Source organism: Antechinus flavipes, chromosome 5, assembly GCF_016432865.1.
Source record: "Antechinus flavipes isolate AdamAnt ecotype Samford, QLD, Australia chromosome 5, AdamAnt_v2, whole genome shotgun sequence".
NCBI lineage: Eukaryota > Metazoa > Chordata > Mammalia > Dasyuromorphia > Dasyuridae > Antechinus > Antechinus flavipes.
This window is the reverse complement of record NC_067402.1, coordinates 53,609,490-53,624,965: the sequence shown is the minus strand read 5'-3', so window position 1 is coordinate 53,624,965 and position 15,476 is coordinate 53,609,490. Positions and strand designations below refer to the sequence as shown.

At 34.9% G+C, this 15,476-nt stretch overlaps 1 protein-coding gene across 1 annotated transcript in view; it reads right to left on the bottom strand.

Moving 5' to 3' along the window:
* Nucleotides 1–15,476, bottom strand: part of MRC1 (mannose receptor C-type 1) — a 106,790-nt gene that overhangs the window by 86,855 nt on the left and 4,459 nt on the right. The window contains 2 exon segments of the mRNA XM_051962357.1: nucleotides 3,169–3,342; nucleotides 6,502–6,903. Of these exon segments, the coding sequence (XP_051818317.1) occupies nucleotides 3,169–3,342; nucleotides 6,502–6,903 (576 nt within the window).

Below are 15,476 nucleotides of genomic sequence, written 5' to 3'. Positions count from 1 at the left end.
ACTTCATTTGAGAATAAATTCTATATTTAGCCACTTTAATATTGAGTTAATTATAGAAGAACAAGAATAATTACTGAATGAAAGGAACTTTCTCCAGTTTATTAAAATACTAATATTTGATGAACTAGAATGATAGCTCAAGATAATTAGCAAAGAAGTGATTGCGAGTTTATTAATGAGATCTAAGTTATCCAAACATAATGGTGGATATTTCAAGAACAATGGTGTTAAATTTTGCAGGTTGCATATTGACTTATAAAACCACATATTAACATTTATTGTGTTTTTATTTATTTTGTTAAGCATTTCCCAATCGTGTTTTATTCTGGCTCTGGCCCAATTCCACAGTTATAACAGGTGTTTGACACTTCCAAAGCTCTTGAGAATAAAAATAAATCAGGAGAATGAGCTAAATTGTAGGCTGAGAGATACACCAAAGTGAGGTGTTTTGTTTCATGTAAGAGCTAGCACCCTTTTTGCTAATTGTTAAAAACCTCTAATAATATCACCATATCCTGGGACACTTAAGCTATATCTGAAATATGGTATTTAGTTCTAGGCACCATATTTTATAAAAGAAATAGACAAAGTGGAGTATGTCCAAAAGAAGGTGATGGAGAAGTGAGAGAACTAAAGATTGTGCTGTAAAAAAAATCAGTTGAAAATCATAGTGTTTACCTTAGAGAAAAGGAGAAGAAAGGAAAGGAGAGGAGAGGAGAGGAGAGGAGAAACATTGTATAGTGTTAAGCTATTTGAAGAGCCATCATTGAATCAAAATTGTTCTACTTGGCCCTAGAAGGCAGAAATGTGTAGGAGCCACATGTAGATGTTGCACATAGACAGACTGAGGCACAATATCTGACCAAGTCATTCCTCATATCAAAAAATCTCAATCAGTTAACAAAAATTTATTAAGTGCCTATTATGTACAAGATACTATGCTAGCCTCTGAAAATCCAAAGACTAAAAAGGGGGGGAAGATAGTTCTCACCCTCAAGAAACTTATTTTTCACTAATAGGATATAACTTACATAGAAATAAATAAATGCAAAATATGGAGAAAATAAATATTATTTTAAAAAGGAGCTCTGATTAATGGGAGATTCAAAGATATGCACACATTTCTTATATATCTGTGTGTGTGTACATACATATATATTTTTACATATACACACATATACATATACACATACATACATACATATACATCATGGGAAGTGATCTGAGATAAGCTTTGAAGGGGGGTTGGGAAGCCCCCTGAAGGGTACTGCTCAGGTGGCAAGCTGCAGATTGCTCTAGAGCCTTAATGAAGTGGAAATTGGGAGAGAAAACTTTCCAGACATTTGAGATAGCCAAAAGCATAGAGATATGAAATGAAATGTGCATAAAGAATAGCAATTAGGTCAGTTTGGCTGAAACATAGTAATGTAATCATCCTGAAAAGATAGGCTGGGACCAGAACTCCACAGTTTTTAAATCCCAAACAGACAAATCTATATTCTTTTCACAGAGGTTAGAGAGCCACTGAAACTTCCTGAGAAGGGGAGTTAACATAAGTCAGTCTTGCCCTTTAGAAATATCAATTTGGCATCTGGATGGAAGATGTTGGAGAGCATGAATACAAAAAGGGCAATAAGGAGGCAATTTTAATTATCTTAACTAAGGATGAGATAGGTCTAAACCAGTGTCCTTTTGGTGTGGATGAAGAGAAGGGGGCCAGATTGATGGAGATATTCTAGTCTCTCAGTTCACTGACATATTGGAATAGACTTCTAATTTCACCACTCACAGCTCACTGATATAAAAATATTAAATAATATCAAGTAAATTTCAGTTAATAAACTATACATTAGTAAAATAATTCATTTCCTCTGCTAAAAACCAATGAAGGCCAAAACAAACTTGCCCCCTTTTTAAAGGCTAAGTATAATGTCAACGTTCAACTTTAACTGAAGTGGTCAACGTTTGACTTATTTGACTAGGTAAAAACAACTTTTAAAACTGGTCCAGTTTAACATGCTATTTTGTTAATGAATGGCTCAAAATACTTTGTATCATCATCGTCATCCTCCTCCTCCTCATCATCATCATTATTTTTATTTTTTTTCACCAATATATGTTAGCATAGTTCTGATGTTCTTTGTATTTTCCCACTTGGATTCATTTCATACCATGAGACACAAAAAGCATAATTTAGGAAAGTAAGTCCCACCTCCATTTCTCCCATTTATCAGACTATATATAATATTAAAAACATAATTAAATAGTAGTTGACCTTTATTCCAATATGACACTAAAGAAACAAATTGCATTCTTCCTCCTAAAATTAAACGTAAGGGAGTTGGTCATACAGGGTAACTTCCATGATGTCATTTGTATCAATGCCTTAGAAAAAGGTTGACATAACATTTGGGAGTGAAAGTAGAAAATGGGTATGGAGGCCCTTTGTTTAAAAAAAAAAAAAAGTCAAGAATTTAGTGCTGGGTTGGTACCACACCTTTGTAACCTTAATTACCAGAAAGGCTAAGGATGACAGGTGTCTTGAGTTTGTTGGTTCTGAGCTGCAGAAGGCTATGCTAATTGGGTGTCCACATTATATTTAGCATCAACATGATGAATCCCCGTGATCAGGGGCCTACCTAAGGAGAGATGGATTGGCTCAGATCAGAAATGAAGTAGGTTAAAGTTCTCCTGGTGATCATTAGTAGGATGAGGACCCTGAAGAGGCCCTGCACTTCTAACCTGGGAAGATGGGACTCCTAAAATTAGGAGGAAAAAAATCATGATAATGATTTCCCAGAAGGAAGACTAAACTAGAAGTCAGAAAAATTAGCTTCCATTAGCTCTGTCCCTAACTCACATGTTGTTCAACTGTGACCCCATTTGGGATTTCCTTGACAAAGACACTGGAGAGATTTATCATTTCCTTCTCCTTATAAATTGTATAGCCATGGGCAAAACACTTAACCTCTGGCTGTCTTGGTTTTCCCATCTGTATAAAGGGAACAATGATGATACACAAGATTGTTATGGGAGTAAGGGAAGACTACAGCTATTTGTGCTCTTCGGAAAGGACGAAAGAACTAGACAGACAGGAAGCATTATTGTTTTCATCACATAGGATGAGCTCAAAATCTCATGACCCAATAATCATGCCCAGTTACTCACATTTCAGTGGACAGAACCCAAACTGTTTGGTCACTTCATAATCCGTTGTAGTCCCACACCAGAGCCAGCCATCAGATCTGCCAGCAGAAGTACAGTCGGCATACCACTTGCTCTCAAACTTAAAAGGAAACACACATGGTGCTCCATAGGAATTCCCCAGTAGGGTATACATTTCTGAGGAAACAGATTAAGAAGAATATAAGTATAAATACAGTCCTTATGCTGAGAATGTGAGCACTTTAAAACATTCTTGTGACAAACACATATACCTTCCTGATTCTCATTGAGGAAAGCTTTTAGAAAATTTGTTCACAATTCTGATGAATCTCCCTTTCCTCTTCCAACCCCTCCAAAATGTGTGCCCTTTCTCTTAATTACTAACACAGTACTAAATAACACAGTACTAAATTACACAGTACTAAAAGCCATCCCAAGGGACAATCCTTTTTTTTACAAACATTTTATCTCCTCCAAAAATAATATTTATGTAAATAGACATGCATGTGTGTGAGCATATTTTAAATATAGATGTATAATATACTTGTGTGTAATATCAATAAAACAAAACCCTTATAACTGAATTGAGTTGTGTAATTTTTCTTCATGAAGCAGAGTTTTAAATGTATTCTTTTTCTGTTCAGCTTTCCCTATTTTGGTTACCATGAAAGAAAAAGAGACACAAGTTGCATTCCCCTGGAAATAAGCTCCTTAAGGTCAAGAAAAATTCTCATTTTTCTCATTGTATAACCAGGGCTTGATACTAATTTTTCTTAGTGAATCCTCAGCTCCCATGAATTCAATTAGTACCTTTATGCTAATGATTCTCAAATGTATTTATTCAGTCCTAACCTCTCTGTAGATCACCACATTCACACTTTTAGTTGTCTTTTAGAAATCTCTAACTGGATTATGGTGGAGACATCTTAAATTCAATATGTCCAAATCAGAATTCATTATTTTTCCCTCCCACAATGGATAAATATCCTATGTGAAAATGTATAATGGGATAAGGAAGCAAAGACAAAGATCCTGATCTCCTAACTTTCCTGCAAGAATTTAATATCATCTGCCTAGAAAACACAAATGATAGAAAATTAATTTTTCCACATTTATAATTTCAGGCCCTGCCTTTTTCATCCAGTCCCTCAACAAAGTAACTCTGGCAAAAGTGAACACAAAGCTAATCTATTTGGTTGATAGGAAAAGAACACATTCCTCTCATTCCTTCTTTCTTGTCCTATTTCTCACTCTTTTTCTTCATTCCCTCTATGTGCTAGTCAAACTGGACTGTCCAATAATTTTTAAATATACCTGAATGGACCACTTTCCTATCTCAATTCCTTTGTTTACATAATTTCCTCTGGTTATAATGAAGCATCTACATGGTAAAGGGGAATAAAGGAGAATAACCCAGTGAAGTTGGAATCAAGAAGAACTGAATTTGAAGCTTACTTTGGACTAAGTATTAAGTTCTTAATGGCGTGGTGGTCCTGGATAAGTCATTCTGCCAGTCTCAGTTCCCTCATGTATCTCACAGGCTTATTATGAGGGTCAAATGAGGTAACTCATGTCCAGTGCTTTGCAAACCTTAAATTTTTATTTAAATGTTAGTTATCATTATCATACTGGTAGTAGCAACAATAGTAGTAGAAGTAGCAGCAACAGCAATAATAGAAAATAATAATGGTAGAAGTAGCAGCAACAGTAGGAGAAGGAGGAAGAGAAAGAGGAGGAGAAGGAGGAGGAGGAAGAGTAAGTAGTAGTAGTAGTAGTAATAGTAGTAGTAGTAGTAGTAGTAGTAGTAGTAGTAGTAGTAGTAATAGCAGCAGCAGCAGCAGCAGCAGTAGTAGTAGTAGTAGTAGTAGTAGCAGCAGCAGCAGCTGCCAAGATTGTTTAAGAAGCCAGGAAGAACTGGATTCAAGTGTTACCTGTGCTATATACTATACATATGACCCTAAGCAAGTCACTTAACTTCTTAGGAATCTAGGCAATTTCCTAAGTCTAAAGGTGCTGATTTGCATTGATACAGAGAATTTTCTTATTTGAGAGTTATCTCAATCAATGAAAGTACCTCACTAATTAATTTATTCTATCGCCCACTACCAAAAACCCTATTTCCTTCAGAAACTTTATATGACAACTTCCTTTATCTTCCTTAACAAAAAAAAAAAAAAAAAAAGATTATCTCTGTCTCTCTCCCTCTCTAGTTATATCTCTTTTCCCCATCTTCCTTTCCCTCTCTCCTGCATTCCTATAACACTTAAGTTTAACCTTCCTTGTGTTAGTTAAGTTCCCTCATCTCCTCCACTAGATTGCAGTCTCCTTTTGTGCAAGAATCAAATCTTATTTTTGCTTCCATCACCAAAAAAGCCAAAGCCAATCAAATAAAATCTAACAAAGATACCAAGACAATGATGTAAATGGAAGTCAGCTGAAGACTTCCAAAACTTGTTAAGGTAAAACGATTTTATAAACAACTTATGTTCTCAAAAACAGAACAAGTTTTCTTAAAAAAAAAAAAAAAAAAAAAAAACAGTGAGGGGAATTCCAAATTAAATCTGAGACTTTCAATTCAGTTATCAAGGATTCTCACTAATTCCATCATTGTTGGGATGAGGAAGTATAGATTCTCAAATCTCGATTATGACTAATATTCAAAGTATTCTTCTTTCCCCTGTAGTGTAATTAGAGTGCCATCCCCTCATTAGTGTTACTTTGAACAGTAGTAATGAGCGTGTGGAAATCTTAATAATTTTTCTATAATTTTTAGTTTAAATCAGTGCTTTGTTTATATAGAGAATTCCTAATGTGCAAATTCACTCTACCAGTGACAATGGGCAACTGTTTTTGCAACTTATGCATTTTGAGAATTACTAGGAAGAGCACTGACAGATTTGCCTAGGTCCCACACTCACATTTATGAAAGAAAGGACTCAAATCCAAGTCCTCCTGACCCTGAGTGTGGATTGTGATGTTCTTATAATGTAGTTAAAAAGAAAGACCACATCATCCAAGCAAGCCAAAAGCTTTTTTATTTCAGTTAGTAATGAGAAACTAGTTTTTGATTGAGCAAATTTTTAAAAATCAAAGGTTCATACTGCAGTACAGCTCTAGAACTGGAGGGGATGTCATGGACTTCTAATAGAACCCCTTATCTTATAGATAGGGGCACTGATCCCCATGAAGCTAAGTGATCTGACTAATATTCTTAGGTAATGAGCTGCAGCCCCAAATTTGTGATTCTAGGGACAACATTTTATTCTACTCTACAACACTGCCTGCATAAGTAAATACACAGGTTAAAATAAACAAAATAAAAATAAAATAAATTACCTTCATAGCCTCGAGAACACAAGTCATCATTGGTTCCATGAATCTTCCATCTGCTCCATAGACCTGATCCTTTGTAAAGCATAATATTCTTTTCTTGTTTGTTTCCATAATTAAAATATAAATCTTCTCCGGTGATTCCAAAAAGGGTGTCATTTTTGCATTCCCATTTCTGTAAATCACTTTTTGAATCACAGGGGAAAAGAGTTACCTGAACCCAGTCGGTCTTGGAGGACACTCCCAAACATAATTTAAGGGAGATGCTCATCAACTGAGTATTGGACACCCATCGAAATTTTTGTGATTCACTCTCTGGATTGCATACGGCTGTTTGAACAGCACTCGTACTTATTACATTAACACAGCGTTTGTGATCATCATTGTAGATTAAAAATTGCTTGGTGTCTGTAAAACAAAACAATCAACACAGGCACTTAGTTTGATAAAGTTGACAAGGAAAATATGTTAAGCCAGAGATTTTAAATACTTTCTAGAAGAAGTAATCTCTAGATTTTCTGGAAGTCTTATCATCACTAAGGAAGAAGAAAGGAAGGAAGGTACTGATGAGTTGAGAATGAATTATTGAGTGGAATAGCAAAAGCAGTTTATCTGCTGACCTCCCATCAGCAAATTTAGAATTGGACAGGAGATGATAATGATGATGATAGCAAAGCACTTTCCAAATAGTATCTTATTTTATCCCCACAACAATCCCAGAAAGAAAGTGCTCTTATTATACCTATTTTGCAGGTGAAGTAATTGAAACAAATAGTGATTTGCCCCAAGTCACAGCTATGAAGTATCTGCATCAAGATTTGAACTTGGGTCTAGCACTCTATCATTATATCATCCGGCTGTGTAATCTTATAGGGAAAATACAAAATTCTCCCCAAGTTGGACAAGTTCTATCAGAAGAAAATACTTCTCAAAGCTGAGTGATCACAGATAATTATCAGACACTTCTCTTTAAGAATTAGTCAAGCCCTCCTTGATGGCCAAAGTTCTATTTGCTGCTGGGATAGCTGAGTATTTCTGAAATCCTTTGGAACCAAATTGGGAAATAAAAGATTCTGCAAGAGCCCGTCAGGTCTAGTGGGTAGTTGTATTCTTTTAATGTCATTAAGACACAATAAGAAACAGTATAGTATATGAAGTTAGATGTCACAGTGGATAGAATGTTGGACCCGGAGTTAGAAAAACCTGAATTCAAATCCTGTCTCAGTCTCCTACCAGCTGCATAACTCCAGGTAAATAATTTTATTTATGCCTGAATCTCCTCATCTGTAATATGGACATAATAATAACAAAATCTACTTCCCAGAGTCATATTTGGAAAAGTGCTTTGCAAATCTTAATATGCCATTTAAATGTTAAGTACTATTCTTATTAATGGGAAAAACACTAGACTTGAAGGATTCTTCAAGCTGTATGATTCTGAAAACATGTTATCTTCTCTGAGCCCTGATTTCCTCATCTGCAAATTTGAGCTAGTTTTCCCTATAATACTTAGCCCTCAGAGTTGTGTAGCTCAAATGAAATAATAGCTGTAATAAAATGCTTTGCCATTAAGTAAAGGATCTTGCAATATTAGTCACTTAAATGCTAGGAGAATAGCAAATTATAGCTTTTTTTTTTTAACCAAAGTTCAAAAGAACTGTAAGGAAGCTCCTTTTTTTCATCTTTTATCAAAAAGAATGTAATTAAAGTATCTCTGTAATTGAAGATATTTGTCATTTATTAAACTGTTGCCTTTTCTTCATTCAGAGGCCTTGAGAGAACTTTGGAAAAAAGCCTAACCCTGTTCAGAAGTCCTGGAAAAGCTGTGGATTGAAATATCTATATTTTCTATGTTTTCTATATTTGATTCATGTGATCATAAATCTTAATTTGTTTTTTTTAAGGCTCCTGATTTTTTAAGACTTCACACATTATTTTGACACCTAACCGGGACTATATTTTTGTCTTTCTTTGTATTCCCCAGTGCTTAGTATAGTGCCTGATACATAATAAATTCTTGTGCACTGACAGAATTTAATTTTAAGCTTTTCAACCCTTTTCTGCTTTTCTTCTCTCCCAGACTCAAATCTCAGTCAGGTAATGATTTCAACCCTTACTCTCACATTCCCATAAAGTGCTATTTAACTGGAATGACAACTCTCCCCATTGAAGTTCTCTGTGACTTAGGAGAAGGTCTTTAAAATATGGACCTAGGGCGCCACAATTGATCACTCAGAAGTCTGCCTGGACATGAATCCCCTCCAACCTAGCAAAGGTAGTCATATTAAGATAGACACTTCCCAGCTTATCAGGAAAAAAGCCAGAGCTACTGGTCTGGGTCACAGTCCTATCTATGGGGCAGTAAAGTAGGGTTTCAGTAGAGATAATTAATCAATTAATCAATCAATTCACAGCAGATAAGTAACACCATAGGGTACTGAGCCTTGGTTCTGGAATCATGAAAATTTAAGTTTAAGACACTAACTGGGGGACTTTCACAAATCATTATCTGACTCAGTTTCCTCATTTGTAAAATGGGGAATAACAATAGCACCTATTACCCAGGGTTTGTGAGGATAAAGTGAACTAATATTTGTAAAGAATTAATAAATAATGTCATTTATTTATGTATATATATATATATATATATATATATAATACTTATACAATAGAGTAATTGGGAGCTATTGGGACATATATTGTGCTAAATGCTAAAGATATAAAGACAAAAACGCTTCCATTCTCTAAGAACTTATATTCTATTAGGGAGACAAAAGAATACAACTACCATCACCACTACCCCCAGAACCACCCCTATCAAGAAAGAAAGATGAAGAGGAGAAGGAGAAGGAAAAGGAGGAGGAAAAAGAGGAGGAAAAGGAATAAAGGGAAAAGAGAAAGGAGAAAATTATATTATGATATAATCATTATATAATTGCTATTATTATCTCAATACTATTTATGCACTAGATTAATAATTAATATAGCCATTTATATTATGTTAATAATATGTAATAATGCATTATTCTATGGTATTTATTATATTAAATATTAATTATTTAATAATAATAATTATTATTATTACTCATAAGTGATGATGATAGTAGTAGTAACAGCTATAATGGTTGAAGAAGTAATGGTGGCAGTGATGGTAGTAGTAGTAGTAGTACCACTTTTAACAATAATATTAATAATTCACCCACCAAGGTGTTCTTCATCTTTAGGATGTGCTCCTTTCATACTTGGTCAAGTTTTCCAGATGTAAAGATAAAGTATCAGAAAGCATGAGATATAATAGTGTATCCTATTTGGACTGAATTTGTACATTGTAAAGGGTGAGTCCTTTCAAATATTACATATTATCTCCAACTTGTATGGTAGATGCTATACCCATTTTACAAATGAGGAAATAACAGCTGAGAGAATCTGTCAAATAAATTTTAATTCTGATCTTCCTAACTCTAAGTCTAAAACATTAAAAATCAATACAAAATAAATCCAAAGTAATTTGGGATGGAGAGCACTAGCAGCTGTGGGAATCAGGATAAGTGCTTAGAAACATAAATAGTTATTTCAAATACTGCCTTGAGGTTTACAAAGCACTTCAAAAGTATCATCTCATTTTTATCATCACAATTACTCTGGAAGGTAAGTGATATTATTAGTCCCATTTTACAAATAGAGAAACTGAGGTAGGATTTAAGTAACTCCAAATGATCTTGGACAATTGAATAAATAAAAGAAGATAAAAGTGAATACTTGTAGGCTAACTCATTTATGGAAGAAATGATTACACGGAAATAGGTATTCCTTATTTTAGCAGAATAGAAAACTTGTAGCTAAGTTAGCTACACAATAAATTCTGCTATGAAATTCTATTTTCTACCTTTTTGCTTCCAAAACTGGAAATTCCATTTACTGGGAGAAAAAAGTGTTGATCCATTGTATATGAAAATCACACTAGGAAGGGCAAAACATTTTAAAGGAAAAATTATGAGAAATTCAGCTTTACTCCCTTTATCCAACTAGACACATCTGCTTTACACATTCTGAAACTAGCTCTGGCCATAGACAGAAAATACATAAAGAACTTTGGTCATGGAAGGAAATTTTTTTTCCATTTCAAATTCCATCTTGCTTGTACTGGTGCCCTGTGCTCTTTCACAAACTTCTTGCCCAATTTGTTAGCGAGGATCCCTGACCCTCAATCTTGTACTGTTATTCCTACTTACTACTCTTGCTGGATTCTGGATCTTTTGCCAGCTTTTACCCAGTCACTTCCTGCCCCTCCCTGGCTTTTCTGAATTGATTTCTAGACTTCCTTGCCTTCTCTTACACCTTACCTGACTCATCCGTAAAGCCAGCTCAAACAGGCAAAAGAGTGGAAAGAGACAGGAAGGATTAGCTAGTGCTTAAAATGGGAGGAGGGAGCTTCTCAGGAAGAGCAGAAAGAGAGAAAAAAAGAGGAAGTTAGGGATATACAGTGTCTGCTTCACGGTTTTGATTAGAGCTTGCTCAACTTGTGCTTGCACCTGTCTGCAATTTACTTAAGAAAATGAGGTTTGGTGGGAACCTGGACCAAGAGCCATGAATTCTTATTTGTTCACACCTGAAGTACTCATCATGTAGTAAAATCAGATCGTGTGTAAAGGGAGTGGACAGAGGCCCTTTATGATAACAGTAAAAACACAAGGTGGTTTACCAAAGAACTAGCAACAAGAATTATCAAATGACAGCTCTAGGAATTTTACCAGGGGGTAAAAGCAAAGGCAGCGTGGATAGAGTTGGACTTAAGCTGGGAAGACATGAATTCAAATCTAACATTTGCTAACTGCACAAATATCGATGCCAGTTGTACCTACTTCTCAGAATTGTTGAGAGGCTCAAATGGGATAATGTACATAAATTCCTTTTCACCTCTTAAAGTGGTATTGTTATTAAGGAAAAAGAAGGAATTGTCCACAGTGACCAGAAGGGAGAATGCCATTTTTAATTGTTTCTTGAAGAAATTATCCCCCATGTTTGGGGGAGTAGTCTCAGGGGCATGTCTCTCTGTGTCCCTATTCATTAGGAGAGATGGAAAGCGCTTATGTAGGAAGGGAGAAATTAATTCAAAAAAGAAAGGAAATAAAAGTGTCTTAGAAAAGGGAATTAAAATCTGGTTTAAGAGGCTGGCAAAGAGAAGAATTTATTCGATAGGAGAGATGGAACAAGAAAAAAACACAGGACCATTTGAGTTATTCAGCAGGTATAAGGTTCTTTCTTTCAAAGATGACAAATAAGCATTTTTCTAGATCTGATGTCCTATTGTTGTGAAATTCAAATAAGATAATGTATAGAAATCTTTTTTGCAACCATAAGGTGTAAAAGCAAGAGAAGGAATTCTCCCCAGTGTCCAACAGGGATTGTACTGATAGATGCTGATGATTCTGCTCTCCCAAGATGTTTATATCCTAATGAGAAAAACAAGGATGTATATGTGTATACACAATCAATATAAAGAAAATAAATACAAAAAATTAAATAAAAGGCAATTTGGGTTATATTTGACTTATCAAGGTATAATGAAGAGGAAGTAGGTTTTCATTGAAGAATACAGCAATTTCATAAGCATCAGCATTAGAGAGGGAACATGTTTTTGACCCTTGGAATGAAATGATCACTGTGATTATAAGTGATTTCCAGCTGAGGGATAGAACAGAACAGACATGGCTAATTTGGAGTTGTGTATACATTTTATGACTGTAATCTAGATTTTAATTTTATTTCTAGATAACTGTAGGGCTTCAAAATCACACTCTAAAATAAAATACATCTATTATTTATATTGTTTAAGATTTATAATGAACCTCAAATATATAATTTCATTTTATTCTTACAATAACCTGGGGAGATAAGTGTTACTAGTATTCCTGTTTTACAAATATGGAAAGTGAGGCAGAGTCACATAGCTAGTAAGTGTCCAAGACCAGATTTGAACCCAACTCCCAGTTCAAGGCTCTATGCCACTTATCTGCCTCATGGCATGGGAGCCCAAGGTCAACTCCACTAACTCCTCCAGTAAGCTGACCAGCTCAGGACTTGCACCTATATGTCGTCAGGCTCATAAAAAGGAATCTAAAAGGCTATTCCCAGAGAATCTACTAGGGATACAAAAACTTAAGACACATTTTCCCTGGACCAGACAAAAAAATACAAAAACAAAATAGTGTTTGTTTACACCAGGCACTCTCGGGCAAATGCCTGGAAATATAGAAAAACACAATTTTAGCTATTCAAAGAAAAGACCAAAAAGCTCTAAAATAAAGACAACTCACAAAAGAGGAGACAACACAAATGTGAATGGTGTCAATAAGGAAAAAAGGGGGAAACATCTTAAAAAGCCAATGAGACAAACAAGTTGTTCTTGTGTGCCTTAAATTGGAGAAAGTCAAATATTAGTGATGGAGGCAGTCATAAAACTATCTACAAAACCAAATGGCGATATGAACCTATATTAACATAATCAGGAAGGCTAAAATGGAGATTAAATTGATCCTTATGTGAAGGACCAAAGATAACAAGAATGGTTTTTCAGGTGAATTCAAGACAAGAATTTATTCTATAAACTTCCAATATGGCGTAGATAGGAGTTAAGAACAAAGGGAGAGGAATGTTTCCTATCCTGTATAATAGAAATCACTCCAAGATACTGTTCTTGGTTTGTATTAAAATCAGTCCCTTGTTTAAAAACATAAGAGAGTAGGGGCAGCTTGATGGTGCAGTGGTAGAGCATCAGCCTTGAAGTCAGGAGGCCCTGAATTCAAATCTGATCTCAGACACTTAATACTTCCTAACTGTGAAACCCTAGGCAAGTCACTTATCCCTAATTGCCTCAGGGAGAAAAACATAAGAGAGTATCTTTGCTGTTTTTGTAGCTAGCACTAAGCCTGGAAGAATAACTACATTACAGTATAATATAATCAAGAAGATCAGTAAGCTGAAATCAGGAGGAAGAACAGACAAAAAGAAATTCACAAGGAATTAATGTAAAGTTTGGGACTTGAGTCCCAAATTGTACCAATTGTACAAATAACAATAAGAGCTGACATTTTGAAATACTATAATAACAACAACAATAAAATAACTAGTATTCATATAGCACTTTAAGGATTACAAAGTGCTTTGCAAATATCTCATCACAAGAATCCTACAAGGTATATGCTATTATTAACCCCATTTTACAATTGAGGAAACTGAGGCAAACAGAGATTAAGTGACTTGCCTAGCATCACACTCTAGAAATTCTTGGAGGCAGAATTTGAACTTAGGTCTTCTAATTCCGAGTCCAGCTCTCTTAGCCACAGTGCCTCTAGTTATAAAGGTTTTCAAAGCACTTTATATATATTGCTTTATTTGTACTCACAATAACCCAGGAAAGGATTAAAGCTATTCATATTCCCATTTTACACATAAAGAAACTGAGGCTCATTGAGACAAAATTAGTTTGTCCAGAGCTGCTCAGTTAGTCAATCTCTGAGGCTAGATTTGAATTAGGTGATGTATCATGTTGCCTCTTAATTAGGGAAAAGGAAAGGCATAGAAAGGAGCTGTTAGTGTTTTTAAAATGTAAATCATTATTATTGAACTTTAGTTCTAAATCCAGGGTGAACCAAAAGTCTTTTTTTTTTTTTTTTTTTGGTTTTAGGCTTAAGATTGAAGCAAGATTCTGGGGATATCTTATAGAATAGGACATGGAGTAGGAGAGAGACAGAGACAGAGACAGGGACAGAGAGAGACAGAGACAGGGACAGAGAGACAGAGAGACTTCAAAACTAGAAAGAACTGGGTTCAAATTCCATTGCTGACACATATTAACTGTATGACCTCAAAGTAGTTCATTTCTCAGTTTTATCTAGGCAGAGAAGGTGCAGAGGAATGGGCAGAGGAAAATTCCTTATTCCAGAGTTCTTACATCAATGAAACCACAGATCTAGTTAATCTATACAGCTACTCCTTTTGACCATATCAATATTTGATTAGATGTTAATGATCTTTAAGGAGTCACTATTTATACAAATATCTAAAGCATAGTAATAAATTCAATTAAATAAGTATTTATTAAGTGCTATTATGTGCCAGGCAGGAGGAACCTTAAAGATGATACAACCCCCTTACCTTCTTCATGAGGAAGCTGAAACCTAAAGAACTAACTTAAGATCACACAGATATTAGTATAATTTAATCATAACAGATATAGCACTTTACAAACTTTTTTTAATTTAAAATTTATAGAATAACAATAGGTTGCAGAGAGGTGATAACCTACATTGGTGGAAAAGATTGCCCAGCCTGGAAGTTTCCCCAAACCAAGGCAATAATAGGAGCACTCTATATCTTAACAAAAGGAGGATCTGAAAATGATTACTTTAAATGCAAATATGGTTCTACACTTATCTCATCTATACTTATATCATTCATTCACCTTGGACTTTTAACAGGATAAATCTCATATTTATGGACAACGTGATTTGTAATCTTTTGTCAGCCCGTTAAATTCCTGGACGTGCAAAGAGATGTGCAGTTATCACAAATGGTGAGAAATTCACATACTACTACCATCAATCAAAGCAGCTTTACTTCTGTAAATTTCAATAAGTAATGCTGACAATTTAGCATGTTCCTTTTTTTCTGAAAAATGGATTTAAAATTTGGGGGGATAAAAAAATAGACAATATTATAACTATTAATGAACATGGGGCTTAATCTAATTGTTCTTTGAAATAATAGTCCACATTTGTGTAAGGATCAGCGATTCCAAGATAGGTAGGTAGATAGATGAATGGACGGATGGATGGATGGGTGAGTAGATGGATGGATGGAAAGATAAACAGATGGGTAGATAGATAGATAGATAGATAGAGTGGATGGAGAGGCAGAGATCTCAGCAAAGTTCCTTATAAATATATTGCTATGGCATAGATAGAGATAGACAGATAGAT